At 38.1% G+C, this 14,664-nt stretch overlaps 1 protein-coding gene across 2 annotated transcripts in view; it reads right to left on the minus strand.

Annotated features, from left to right (window-relative positions):
- OPHN1 (oligophrenin 1) overlaps positions 1 to 14,664 on the minus strand; it is a gene marked incomplete at both ends in the record, with an annotated part of 391,547 nt that overhangs the window by 239,817 nt on the left and 137,066 nt on the right. Inside the window, one exon of one of the 2 annotated variants that reach the window (XM_080718710.1) lies at positions 8,303 to 8,374. The exons of the other annotated variant lie outside the window; for it this stretch is intronic. Coding sequence (XP_080574836.1) covers positions 8,303 to 8,374 — 72 coding nt within the window. The remainder of the gene's footprint in view (positions 1 to 8,302; positions 8,375 to 14,664) is intronic. 2 annotated transcript variants of the gene reach the window in all.

Genomic DNA, 14,664 nt, shown 5'->3' on the forward strand with positions numbered 1-14,664 from the left:
GTCCAGGTTAAGTATTCCTCATCTGAAATGCTTGTGATCAGAAGTATTTCATATTTTGGATTTTTTAGATTTTGGCATAGTCACATATATATGCTGAGATAGCTGGATGATGGAACCCCAGTCTAAGCATGATATTAATTTGTTTCACATACTTACCTTAAAGTAAGTTTATATTTCACAAGCTTACCTTAAGGCAAATTTATATGGTATTTCTCATGTGCCTGCATTTTTATGGCAACACATTACATGAGGTCAGGTATGGAATTTTCCACTTTTGGAATTATGCCAGTGATAAAAGTAAAGATTTGTGTTTTGGAACACTTCAAATTCTTGATGTGGGGATCAGGAATACTCAATATGCAGTATAATTTATCCATATTGTCCATATTATAGTAAAGGAAAGAGTAAGGCCTGGAGAAGTTAAGAAACTTGCCTAAGCCCCAATAGGTAGTAAACAAAAGAGCCTGAGATGCAAACCTAAGTAGTCTTGCTACAGAGTCAAAATTCTTATCCATTATCTTTTGTAAAATAATACTACATATTGCCTCAGTGAAATTCACATATGAGGTGAAAGGGAGAGAAAGTCCAAATATGGGAAGAAGGACTGTACAAGAAGATAATCCAGAGTATAAATCCACAAATCTTCCCTTAGTCACTGTTTCCACAATGTACACACACACACACACACACACACACACACACACACACACACACACTTTCAGTGTAAGATATGCTTTGAGATGTTAATGGTTTTCAATATTCTTTTCTTTATGTTACTAGGAATTGGACCCGTGGGCATTTTATCTCCAAGCTATATCCCCAGCCCTATTTTATTTTTTATTTTGAAACAGGGTCTCACTAAATTGTTGACACTGGGCTTGAACCTGCAATCTTTCTGTCTCAGCCTTCCAAGAACTGAGATTACAGATATATATATCACCATACCCGGGTCAAAATTCTTCTAAAATTTTTTAAGCCGGGTGTGGTGGCACATGCCTGTAATCAAAGTACTTTGGAGGATTACATGTTCAAAGAGAGCCTCCATAACATATTGAGATCCTGTTTCAAAATTATAAAATAAAGTAGGACTCGGAGTATATCTCAGAGGTAGATGCCTTTGGTGTCAGTCCCCAAAATCACGATAAAAAAAAAAGTGTTCCTGAAATTATAGCATATACTCTGAAAATTACTCCCCATAAACATCAATACATTTTATAATCTAAACATACCCATATCATCAGTTCCCTGATCAAAATATAAAATAGTACCAGCATTTTGGAGGCCCTCTTGTAATACTTTTTTGTTTTCAGAAATACTCTTAGTCTGGGATAACTACAACCCTTGCTTCTAACACCATCACTTATTTATTTTTAATATGTTTTTATGGATGCATTGTAATTGCACATAATAATGAAGTTCAAAGTGATATAAACATACATACACAGCACTTGGGGTGTTTCCCTCTACATCCAACCCTACTCTCCCCGCTTCACTCTCTGTACATGTTAGAGATTAGTAGTGATATTTTCATATATGAACATAAAATTCTTCGAACTACTTCCTTCCTCAAGCCTCTTTTTACCATTCCCACCTCCCTTCCCCAGGTCCCTTCCACTATTATTCTAGAACTTTATAGAAATATACAACAGTAAAGTATTTGTGATGCTTTTTTACTCAAATATTCATCAGATGCAGCCATGTGGTGACACACAAAAGCTCTATTTTATTTATTCTTATTGCTATAATTGATGAAAATTTCCCACAATGTATATATCCATTTAATTATTGATAGGTAATAGTAACTTTTTAAATCCTCCCATAGAAGCCCCCAAAAGCTGGGTTCAGAATGGTTTGTATTAGAAAGAACACTACTGATGCCAGCATGGTGGTGCACGATTGTAATCCCAGTACTTGGGAGGCTGAAGCAGTAGAACCGCAGGTTCAGGGCCAGCTTCAACTAGGGCTGGGGTGTATCTCAGAAGCAGAATGTCCCTGGGTTCAATCTCCAGTACCACAAAAAAAGAGCACTACTGTAATACCTGTGTCCTTGAACAAGTTATTTGTTCATCATGCATCTTGACTTCCTCATCTGTAGAGTATGACTAATACTGAACTGAGACAATATACGGAAAGTATCTAGCAGACAGTGATTATTATGATGATGATGATAAAACATGTAAAATATTTGTTACTGACTTGAAAATCAGTTATGAATAATGTTGCACAGCTTAAGTAATACAGTCTAGTGGCCATAGGTAACCAAAGATATGAGAAAATCTAAAATTCAAATCCTTTAAAGCGGACAGTGGGTGATTTGCTGCTGTTTCCTTCACATCTCTCCCAAAGCATGCACTGACCTTTAAAATACAGGGCAAGACTAACACCTTTGGCTTCCTCTACCCTGACTGCCAAGTTTGTGTCTTATTATACCTTCTGTATTTGCTCAGTTTCATCTACTTCCAGAATAGGTCCTTTGCTTGAAGTTCCTTCCATAATCTCTTCTCATAGAAAAAATAGAGATACAAGACTGAAAATCTCATACATGTCCTATTGTTAATGCCCTCTTGCCTACCATCTGATAGGTGAGCACACACTATATCATAGCTTCCACACAAGCTCCAATTATTTAATAAGTGGGTATAATGTAGACTTGGATATCTTAGTCAGACAATTTTGGCCCTGGTCCCACCAGAAACCATACAAAGGCCCAATTCAGTAGCTGTTCCTCTCTGGCAAGGGCACTCTTGAAAAATAACTGAAAACATCATACTGTGGGCAACTCTGACAAGACTCAAAAAAATATGAATTGAAGGGTACAAATACTCTCCCTGTCATGTGTCTAGAGGGGGATGACTGAGTCTTTATTCTGCCATCTCTAGTGGACAGTCCAGCATTACACACTGCAAGATGAAAGACCCATTATTAACAGAGCTAGACTGAGCCTTATTTGTCTTCCGTGATCTTGGATCACGGTGGTGAGGGAAGTTGCATGGTAGTGGGAAAGGAGATAGTGGTATGAAGGGTTCTACTAATCAAGTGATAGCTAAAATGTATACATGATGGTTCATGCCTATAATTCCAGTATTTGGGAGGCTAAGAAAGGAGGATCATAGGTTTGAGACCAGCCTTAAAAAACCTAGTGAGACCCTCACTAGCATAGTAAGACCTAGTTCTATTTCATCTTTTTTAAATAGGGTCTCACTATGTTGCTGAGGCTGAGACAGGAAGATCACAGGTTGAAGGCCAGCCTCAGTAACTTAGTAAGAGCCTGAAGAACTTAGTGAGACTCTGTTTCAAAATTTAAAAAAAGTTAAAAAAAACCCAGATATCCATCTCATTGTATAAATGTCCAAACTGCCAAAAATGAGTTGAAAGATATCTCTTATTACATTAGAAAAGGAAAATCTATCAGGTTTCCTCCCAAAGAGGCAGTTCACAAATAATATTTAACAAATAGTGTTCTATTTTAAAAATTAATATTACCCCAGCCAGGCATGATGGTGCATATCTGCAATCCTAGTACTTGGGAGGCTGAGACGGAAGGGTCACAGGTTCAAAGCTAATCTCAGTAACTTAGTGAGACCCCTAGCAACTTAGTGTGACCCTGTTGCAAAATTAAAAGTAAAATAGGACTTGGGGTATAACTCAGAGGTAGAATTCCCTAGGTTCAATCCAGAGAGAGACAGAGAAAGACAGGGGGGAAAGAATGAATTCATTGCATTAATAGAATAACTATAAAATATACAGAACTCTACATGGTATGCTAAGACTAAGGAAAAGTCTTCAAGGAAGATAACTTTGGGTAGAGTTCAGACTGCATTGGAAAAGGTATAATTTAACCCATTTGATAGCAGCCAACTTTGCGGATTTGGATTGGTGATCCACAATCATTGAGAACGGGAAACTCTTCAGGGTGCAGGTGGGAAGCAAATAACCAGCAACCACTGAGCACATCTTCAGAGAAGATAGGAGCACTCTCACTGCAGCTGAGCTTCCCAGGACCATCCTGGCTTAGTAGGAACGTCTTAGGCAAAATTAGACTGTAGTAGGCCTAGAAAAGGGAGCAGTACTCCACTTGAACCCTTTAGGCATCAGGTAGACCACATGGGGAGAATACAGAGAGGAGCTGGGAGACAGTACAGGCAGGAGGTCTTTAAGAAGTTTGTATCCAGGTTAAGGAGCCTGCATAACATTATTGCCAGGTTATTTAGAAGCTTCAAGGTCATTGAAGCACCATGTGTTCTGGGTGAGTGGAACACCATGTATTCAGGGACAAGCTCCACCTGCTGTCCTCACCCCCATTTTAGTGGTCCATCATGCATCTGCTAGTAACTTCAAGAAAGCCCCTTCCTCCTGCAATGTTCCTCCAGTGCCCTCTATAGAGAATGCTTAATGATATATATTCTATAAAGAAGATATGCCAAAAGTAAATCTGTCCACTATAACAAAGCAGGTATGAGAGATGGGTTTGGCACTAAGAAGCAATACATGGGTAGCACATAGATGTAGACTAGAAGCTACATTTTTCTAGTTCTTAGTTAAATGATCTTTCTTCTACCTGAAATTTCACTAATAGTCTACTGGAGCTATGACTCAAACACTGAATTAGACTTTCTAGATGAGCAGGTTGGCATCACCAGTAAAGAAGTAAGGAAGAAATTGGGTGTAATGGTGCATGTCTGTAATCCTGTACTTGGGAGGATGAGACAGGAGGACCACAGATTTGAGGACTACCTCAGTGATTTAGCAAGGCCCTGTTTCAAATAAAATATAAAAGGCTCCCAGTAGCCGGACATGGTGGCGCACGCTTGTAATCCCTGCGATTGGGAGGCAGAGACAGGAGGATTACGCAGGTTCAAAGCCAGCCGCACTGGCTTAAGAGACCCTGTTTCCAAATAAAAATATAAAATAGGTCTGGGAGTGTAGTCCAGAGGAAGAAGGGATTCCAGGAACCCCAGTACCACCAAAAAAAAGCTCCTAGTATAACATAGAGGTAGAATACTCCTGATATCAATCTTCCATACCCACCCACCCCCCAAAAAGTAGTAAAGAAAGACTAATAGGTATTTAACTTTCTGTGCCTCAAATTCATTAATATTCATTATCATTTTCCCTCTCTTCTCCCCCTCTCCCCATCTCTCTCCACATGCAAATTCTACCTTCCACAAAACACTATAACATAAATATAATTCAGCTAAGGTTTCTGTGATTCTATAACAAGAACTACCTTCTTTCAATCACTCAAAAACATGTTCCTCATTTCCATCTGAGACCTAATGAAAATTGCCCTTACTGTCCACATTTCTACCAATATTCTGTAGATGATTACCTTATGTATTCTCTAAAAAGATGAGATGTTTCTTTACAGCTAGTCTTTTCTTTCTAAACTCTCACCGGGGTCAAGATATAGCTGAGGATGTAACTTAGTGGCAAAGCAATTGCCTAGTATGTATGAGACCTTGTGTTCAAGTCTGAGCACAAAAAAATGTCCCTTTATAGAAGTTCTCCTAGCATGTGCTTCAAAATTCTCCTAGATTCTACTAATTACCCAGTTAAAAGGTACTTTCACATTCTTAGGTAGAGTCATGTGCCACATATTTCAGACAACGGATATCATTATACAATGGTCATACCCAAAAACTACAATAGAGCTCAAAATTTCCAATCAATTTGTTCTAGTTTGGGTCTCAAATGTCCCCTAAGTTTCCATGTGTTTAAAGCTCAGTCCTCAGCTTGGCTCTACTGGAAGGTGGTGGAAATTACTAATAACTAAAACCTAGTTTGTAATCCCAGTACTTGGGAGGCTGAGACAGGAGGTTTGAAGCCAGCCTCAACTACTTAGTGAGGCTCTCAGAAACTTAGTGAGACACTGTTTCTAAATAAAATATAAAAACAGGTTTGGGAGTGTAGCCTAGAGGTAGAAAGTCCCTGGGTTCCATCCCCAGTACCACAAAAAATAAAATATAAAAAACTAAAAGTCAGCCAGGCGTGGTGGTGCACGCTTGTAATCCAAGCATTCGGGAGGCTAAGACTGGAGGATTGCGGTTCACAGACAGCCTCATCTACTTAGTGAGGTCCTCTTCAACTTAGTGAGACCCTGTTTCAAATTAAAAAATAAAAAGTAGGGCAGGGGGTGTAGCTCGGAGGTTGAATGCCCCTGGGTTCCATCCCCAAACTTGCAAAAAAAAAAAAAAAACTAAAAGCCTACCAAAGATTTTAAGTTACTGGGGCTATTAGGGGCTATTATCTCAAAGGGGACTATGGGATGCTGATCTCTTTCTCTCTCTTTCTAATTTCCTGGTAACCACGAGGAAAGTAACTTCCTCAACTGTGTGCTCCTACTGTGAGTATTGCCTTACCACAGGTCCAAAAGCAATGGGGCCAACTGACCATGATGGAAATCCCTAAAATTGCAAGCTGAAATTAACCTTCTTCTTCTTAAGTTGATTATCTCAGGTATTTCTTATAGCAATGGTAAGCTAGCTAACACAGAAAATTTGTACCAAGAAGTAGGGTCATTGCTCTGATGACACCTGGCAGTTTGGTTGAGAAGCATTTGGAATTGGTTCACAGAAGAAGCATGAAAAAAAGTTTGGAGGAATGGGTTAGAGAAAGTCTACAGGACTATAAACAGAGCTTATGAGGCAATTTTGGTAAGGACAAAACCAGAATGTTAATAGGAACATGAACAAGAAAAGCAATGCCCATAGCAGTGCATCTGAGCAACAGAAAGCTAATGCACATCTACTGATGGAGCTATTGTAACATCACAACATAAGATATTACATGTTTGAAGATTATATATATATATATATATATATATATATATATAGTGCCTGTCTTAGCATTCTAGCTGATGTAATACAAAACTTAGAGAAAGGAAGATTAATTTGCTCACAATTTCTGAAGATTTCAGGGTTTAGTCCATGTCAGGATATATCCTCATAGAGTAACATACTAGTTATACTATGATAGTATATAACTAGTATATACTATACACGGGTATATTATCACAGGTATAAAATATCTATTATGCTAACAGTATAAAACATATAATTATGTACAATGCCTAATACTTGATAATGATAATAAAGAACTTTACTAGAGGTTTATGTGTTTAACATACTATTTTTTGCTTTTTTATGGTATTGAAGATTAAATCTAGAGGCATTCTACCTCTGAGCTACACTCCCAGTACTGCTTTTTTATTTTTTTTTAATTTTCAAACAAGGTCTCTCTAGGTTGCAGAAGGTCATGCTAAGTTGCCGAGGCTGTTCTTGAACCTGCAATATTCTTATTTCAGCCTTCCATGTACTAGGATTTCAGGTATATGTCACCACACCTGGCCATTACACTATATTTTTTATCATTGAAGTTTATATTTTCTACTTATTAAAAAAACCTTACTGTAAAATAATATACTGTGTTATGCTAATGGAAGCTGCTACATCTTGTGTTTACTGTCTCTCTTGATTATATCAAATAACCATGTTGAGTGACTGACATATACCATTTAGGTTTGTGTAAGTACTATCATGTTCACACAGTGACAAAATCATATAATTATATATTTCTTAAAAATATAGCCAATCAAGTTAAGCAACACATGACTGTATTTGTTACAGCAGCAACTAACTTCTTGGCACAAACTTCTGTATTAGTCTACACTGTATTCACAGAAACAGAACCAAAATTACACATACATACATATATTTATGCATGTGTGTGTGTGTGTGTGTGTGAGAGAGAGAGAGAGAGAGAGAGAGAGAGAGAGAGAGAGAAAGAGAGAGAGAGAGATGCTATCCAATATAGGAAAATATTTATTTTATTATATAGTATTGAATCACGTAATATGAATTCTGCAGTCAAATGATCTGCCATCTGTAATGTAGATCCAAGAAATTCAGTAGTATAGCTTGAATGCCCGGAAGCCATTGGTGTAAATTCCAATCTAGGTCTAAAGGCCTGAGAATCAGGCATACTGAGGTTAATAGAAAATCAAAATCCCAGCTCAAAAAGTCAGGCAGAGTAAATTCAAATTTCCTCCATTTCTTTGCTCCACTCAAGCCTTCAATGGATTGGGTGATGCCCACTCACATTGGTGAGGTCAGATCTCCTTTCCTCAGAACACCAATTAAAATGTTAATCTCTTTGGGGAAGGAATGACTAAGGAGCTATCTGAGCATCCTGTGGCCCCAGGTGTTGACATAAAACTATCCATTATATACTTGTAAAAATTGGTAGCCCCAAACAACTATTCAATTGCTATAAGAAACATTTTATTCATGTAGAGAAAAAGTACCTTTGTGAAGCCTATTTGCTCCTTCCGAAAATTTTCCAGAGGTTTGATCAGCAGATCACTAGCATTTTGCACCTGGAATAAAAGACAAAACAACTTTTAGGTTAACAAGATTCAGATACAAGATTCTTGCTACTAGGACACTTTTTTGTAACACATCATTCTGAAAAATGTTAATTAGTTTGCTCTTTTGCTGGGTTTCCTTACTGTCTGTTTTACACATTGTCTCTTAAAAGCAAATGCTGTGAAGCCGGGCGTGGTGGTGCACACTTGTAATCCCTGCGCTTGGGAGGTGAAGACAGGAGGATCACACAGGTTCGAAGCCAGCCTCACTGGCTTAAGAGACCCTGTTTCCACATTAAAAAAAATGTTGTGAGAAGTGAAATACAGAATATTATGGACATTAGTCTGTAACTTGTAAAGGACTCAGACCTGAGTTTTTAATCAATAAATAGAGTCATGTTCAGCAGAAGAAGACAGAAAAAGAAAAGAGGGAACCAGGGATACATTGAAAGTTCAATTGCACCTAGTGCAAGCCATTTCATGGGAAGCAAATAAGTTACAAGTAATAACACTGGGCTAAATCCCAGGATAAATAATTTCCAGTCCTCATTGGTGTGTCAGAAGACTAGAGTGTTTCCTTCAGAATTTGTAGCATATTATAGCATCACAGAGAACATTGGGCAGTCTTCATATTATCTAACCAAAAACACTCAAGAGCTAATAGAAATGGCCTGCCCAGGCATTACAAATATTAATGGTGATAGGTTCTAGAGATTTTAAATCATCCAATCCAATGATACCCTTATTCTGTGTACAGGGGGAGATATATAAATTTTTCTCTTCATGAAGAACTCTTATGAGATTGTGTCTGTCCAAGGCAGCAAATGGGGTTTGTTCCCTCAGTAATAAGAGCTAGTATTGCTATAATGGATACTTCAAAGTAGGTATCTGAAGGGCTGGTTTTTCATTTCTTTTGATCTATCACAAAAACAGGGAAATAAGGGACTCATTAGGGACTAATTTCCTTGTCAACTGAGACATAAAATATCAATAAGCCAAGATGTAGTTTCATAACAAAAACAGAAGACAGAGGGTAGGAGCATATAGCTCAGTAGTATTGTGGCTTTACAAATGCATGACTCTGCATTCAATCCCCACCAAAACACACACACACACACACACACACACACACACACACACACACACACACACACCAAAATAGAAAGCTTTGATCAGTTCTGAATTCTTTAGAATAAACATCAAGTTTCAACTTATTACCAAAAAACCATGGAAACTTGGAGAATGACTACATATTTTATTCATATTTTACATATGCCTTGAGCCCTGTTTTGTGTCTAGGTATGTTTCAAGGCTCAACTAAATGAGCAAACTCCTAACAAGGCAATGTTAACATTCATATGAGAACAACCTGCTGGTCCACAAAACTTTGATTGACCTCAGCTCCTAAAACTACCTCCAGGACTGCCAGTAGCCAGTGTTACAATTTTGGATCTTTAATACTCTCAAAGTCCATGTGTTAAATTCTTAATCCCCAGTTGATGGTGCTGTTGGGAGGTGGTAGAAACAGTAGGACATGGGGGCTTGTTGGAGGAAATAGGGGAATGCTTTTGAAAGATTTAACCACAGCCTCTTCCTCCCTCTTTTCTTTGTTACCTGCTGCCACGAGGTGAGCAACTTTGCTCTGCCACCTCTGCCAAGATGTTCTGCCTCACCACAGACCCAGAAGCAATGGAACAACTGACCACTATCTGAAACCTCTGACACCATGAGCCAAAATTAACCAGTCCTCCTTGAGTCAGATGTGGTGGCACACACCTGTAATCCTAGTACTTGGGAGACTGAGACAGGAGGATTGCAGTCTTAGTAACTTAGTAAGATCCTGTTTCAAATAAAATTAATAGCTGGGGCTATATATCAATAGTAGAACACCCCTGTGTTAAATCCCCAGTATTGCACAATAAAATAAAAATAAATCATTCTTCCTCTAAGGTATTTTCTTGGGTATTTTTTCACAGCAATAAAAAGCTGACTATAATACCCAGGAAATAGAAAACTAGACAAGAACATATAAATTTTTTGCCTTAGGGGAAGAAACATTCTTCATGTATTTCCTAATCAACTTTGTTTCTATAGCTGACTTTCTATGTGCTATAAGCTGAGGTTTATAAAATCATGTAACCATTCCCCACCCTTGCAGGCCTTATAAAAATAAACCTCTTGCTTACAAATATTTCCAGACCCTGTATGATTCTTATTATATCTTGTCTCATCTACTGAACTAGTAAATCCTTTCCCACACCTCATTTAGTCCTAATCATACTATAACCTACCTCCCAGTGTGACACTTGACACACCCTATATCCCTAAGTGTGTTCATTAGCCAAAGGCAAACAAGTCCATTAATTAGTACCTGTCAGGTTCCTTAATAAAGGAAGTATCTGATTCTCATAAAGATTCACATTGATCTCTCAGCCAAACAAAACTATAATAGCATTATAGTGAGTCTACTTACTGGAAACAAGAATCTTTCTACTAAAAGTACTAGCCCAGAAATCTGGCCCAACATATTCTACAGTTTCCTTTACTATGGCTTCTCTACTAGCAACTTTGCATACCCATCTGGAAACCAATTAAATTACCAGTGTCATAGATCCAGTAAAGAGTGTCATTTTTTATTCTTTACTATTATAAAAGTCTTAAAATGTGGTACAAATTATTTCACACATTTCCCATTGAGAGACAAAGTCTTTACCCCTCTTCATTGAATGTGAATGGGCCTGTTACTATTTTGAACCAATAGTGTAACACAAAAACCATGCTATGTGACTTCTGAGGCTAGTTCATAAGAGGCCAGCAGCATCTATCTGGTTCTCTTGAAATACTCCCTCTAGAAACCATAAAAACTTATGTAAGAAATCAAACTGTGCTGAGACTAAAATTTGGAGAGAAAAAAATGTAGATTTTCTGGTTAATGTCTCTTACCATCTGAACCTAGCTTTTCAGCTATCCCTGCCATAGGGCCAGATAGTGAGAAGCATCACTGTGACCCTCTAAATCAACCCATCTGCTAGGTGAATGCAACCATATGGAGTAGAAAACAAAAAACACCAAGCTGACCCTTGTCTGAATTCTTGACCCACTAACTGATGAGATAAAAGTAAACAGTTTAAGCTACAAATTTTAGAATACGTTGCTATGTACAAAAACTAATTTTAAAAAACTTCTAATTTCACAAGGGTATTAGTAAAAAGTGGCCACCTGGGAGACACTGAAGAAGTTTGCTTTTGAATAAGATGTGAACATGCCATGTGAAAAGAGACCAGCATGTAACAAGCCTCATATGGATGCCCAGCTGGGCCCCTTCATATTCAGGCACCTACAGGATGAAGTAGTTGCTGATAGTTTATATTCTACAAGAACTGTTCTGCATAAGCAGGCAAGTGAGAAATTTTTCACACAGGGTCTATAATATCACTGTCTTAAAAATGCTGGGCCCCTATTCAGTCTAGGAATGTAGTGCATGATCCAATGACATGGGAGTCTATAGTTTTCTGTTAGTTGCATCAGCATCAGCAATACTGCTCCCAGTCTCCTGCTCTACAAATAGATACTCTGAACCTTTTCCTCTTTTTTTGACACCCATTGGTTAGTATACTATTTTCTGCCATAACAATACATCTAGGGATGTAGGTAAAGGTCAGATAGCTTGGTTCTTTTTCCCCCCCTTCATTCTGTTTTACCCTTTAAACCCCTTAGAAATCTAGCCTCTACTCAAAGAGGCCTTTTAAAGTAAACTTTGTCTTTATTCCCCTTTCTGATAACTGCGTTCACTGTGGGAGCTCTATGGGTGAAAATCTCCTAACTGCTATATCAGAGTAGAACCTTCATGATGAGACATATCATCCAAAACATGTTAATGGGTTTATCTAATCAGCTTCCTACTGAATAAAACCAAACTTGACACCGAATAAGGTCTTTAGCAGAACAGAGATGATATCCAGTCTAGTACTGCAGGAATGCCCGGGAATCTTTGATGATGAACAAATTATCAAAACAGGGCATTGAGTATGTGCTGTTTAAAATAATACGGGCTTCTTTAGGTTAGTTTTGACAGTCTTCAGAGACAGATCTTCCACATTGCCAACAGAACTCTCTTTGGAGTCAGAAAGACATCTAGACAAGCTTCTTCAGTTATCCAGAAAGACTGCAGTCCAGACATTTAAAGGCCACCCCAAAGATACTGCAGTCTCCCCCAGAGTACTTGTAAGAATATCACAGATAGGATGTCACACATTTCTTCCTTCCACTGTGCCTAATATGTTAGGGAGGGATCCTCCATTGTTGCCATTTATATTCACTTATAGGGAAGATTAGATACTGGCCATATTCTAGGACTATGAACTACTACTGTTACTTCACATCTTATCTTGAAGTTTGCTTTTAAAATGGATGAAAATCTTTTCAACACCTCCAAGATTAACCAGATTGGGGCAGTGGAGTCCTTTAGCTGGAGCCCCTGGAAATGGGAGAGGCACAATCAAGCAGTGAATTGCTGGCATGGTGTGAAAGGCTCTCATTCACCTTCATAGCATTCCTGGAATTAAGTGAGAAATGGGGAGCAAACACTCAATACATGATGGAAAAGTTGTAGGGAACAAAAGGGCTCAGCATAATTAAAGACAGAAGCAAGTGAGTCAGTCACATGGCAAAGAGCCAGCAAGAAGGGTGAGAAAAACAACATCTCAAAAGCTGAATGCTTCTTCCATATTTTAGAGCTTTGTTATTGAGTAAATAAAAGAGAAAAACAAACAACTAAGGCTGAAGAGAAGCACAGCTGAGCTTTTCTGTGGCAGTGTGTCTGAATGAAACTAGGGATGAATGCCCCTGAAAACAACATGGACAGTAGTCCACAAACTTTTTGAGGAAAAGAGAACATTTAGTAAAGTGCAAATTACTTTGATGAGCCATCTATGAGGCTTCAGGGAAATCACCCATCTTGGTCTCTTTTTAGCATCTTTAGAAGCAAATTTCTTAAATTATAAAAATTTCCAAAGTGGTTACACTAATTTGCAATCCCACCAACAATGTTTTAGAGTTCCCTCTTCTTCACATCCTCGCCAGTATTTGTTGTTGTTTGTGTTTTGAATGATTACCATTCTGGTTAGAGTTAGGTGAAATTTCAGGGTAGTTATTATTTGTATCTCTCTGATTGCCAATTATGTTGAGCATTTTTCATGCATTTATTGGCCATTTGAATTTCTTCTTTCGTGAAGTGTCTAGTTCCTTTGCCCATTTTTTGATTGGATTATTTGTTTTTTTGGTGTTGAGTTTTTTGAGTTCACTATATATTCTAGATATTAGTCCTCTATCGGAGGGGCAGGTGGCAAAAATCTTTTCCCATTCTGTTGGCTCTCGGTTGAGGTTCTTGACAGTTTCCTTTACTGAACAGAAGCTCTTCAATTTCATGCAATCCCACTTATTGATTTGCCTTTTGGTTTGTTGTGCCTTTGGAGTCTTGTTGAGAAAGTTTTTATCTGTGCCTATGTGTTGCAGTGTTGGACCTATGCCCTCTTCAAAGAGCCTTAAGCTCTCTGGTCTAACAGTATGGAGAATCCTCAGAAGAATGGGAACAAATCTACCATTTGATCCAGCAATACCACTTCTGGGTATCTACCTAAAAGAAAGGAAACCAAACTACCAAACTAATGCATGTGTATCTATGTTCATAGCTGCACAATTCACCATAGCCAAACTGTGGAACCAGCCAAGATGTCCATCAACAGATGAATGGATTACAAAACTGTGGGATATGTACACAATGGAATTTTACTCAGCCATAGAAAATACAATTTCGGTATTTTCAGGGAAATGGATGGATCTTGAGGACATTATGCTAAGCGAGATTAGTCAGTCTCAAAAAGTAAGGAAAGCTTGGGTGAATGGGGTCATAGGAGGAACTCCAGGTGAAAAAAGAGATCCTAAAGAGGAGCAAATAAGGCAACCTAACTGTGGGGATGGGAGGTGGGGAGAGGGAAATCCTTTAAAGCGCATGATGTACTCATTCACATCAAAATCAACTACTTAACCAAGCATGGGAGGGAGGGGATGGGGAGGGAGTGAGGTGGGGACTGGATGGGGGCTGGCTGGGTGATGTGTGCATTTATGCCTACACAAGATTTTTTACCCCAATATGATGTATGAATATAATATACCAATAAACATTTTTAAAAAACAAAAATAAAAAATAAATAAATAAATACAATGCACCAATAAAATAAAAATTTCCAAGTCATATTTCCACAAGCAGAAAATCTTGTGAGTAACCAAAATGGCTAAAAACA

This window comes from Muscardinus avellanarius (genome assembly GCF_963383645.1).
Source record: "Muscardinus avellanarius genome assembly, chromosome: X".
Classification (NCBI taxonomy): domain Eukaryota; kingdom Metazoa; phylum Chordata; class Mammalia; order Rodentia; family Gliridae; genus Muscardinus; species Muscardinus avellanarius.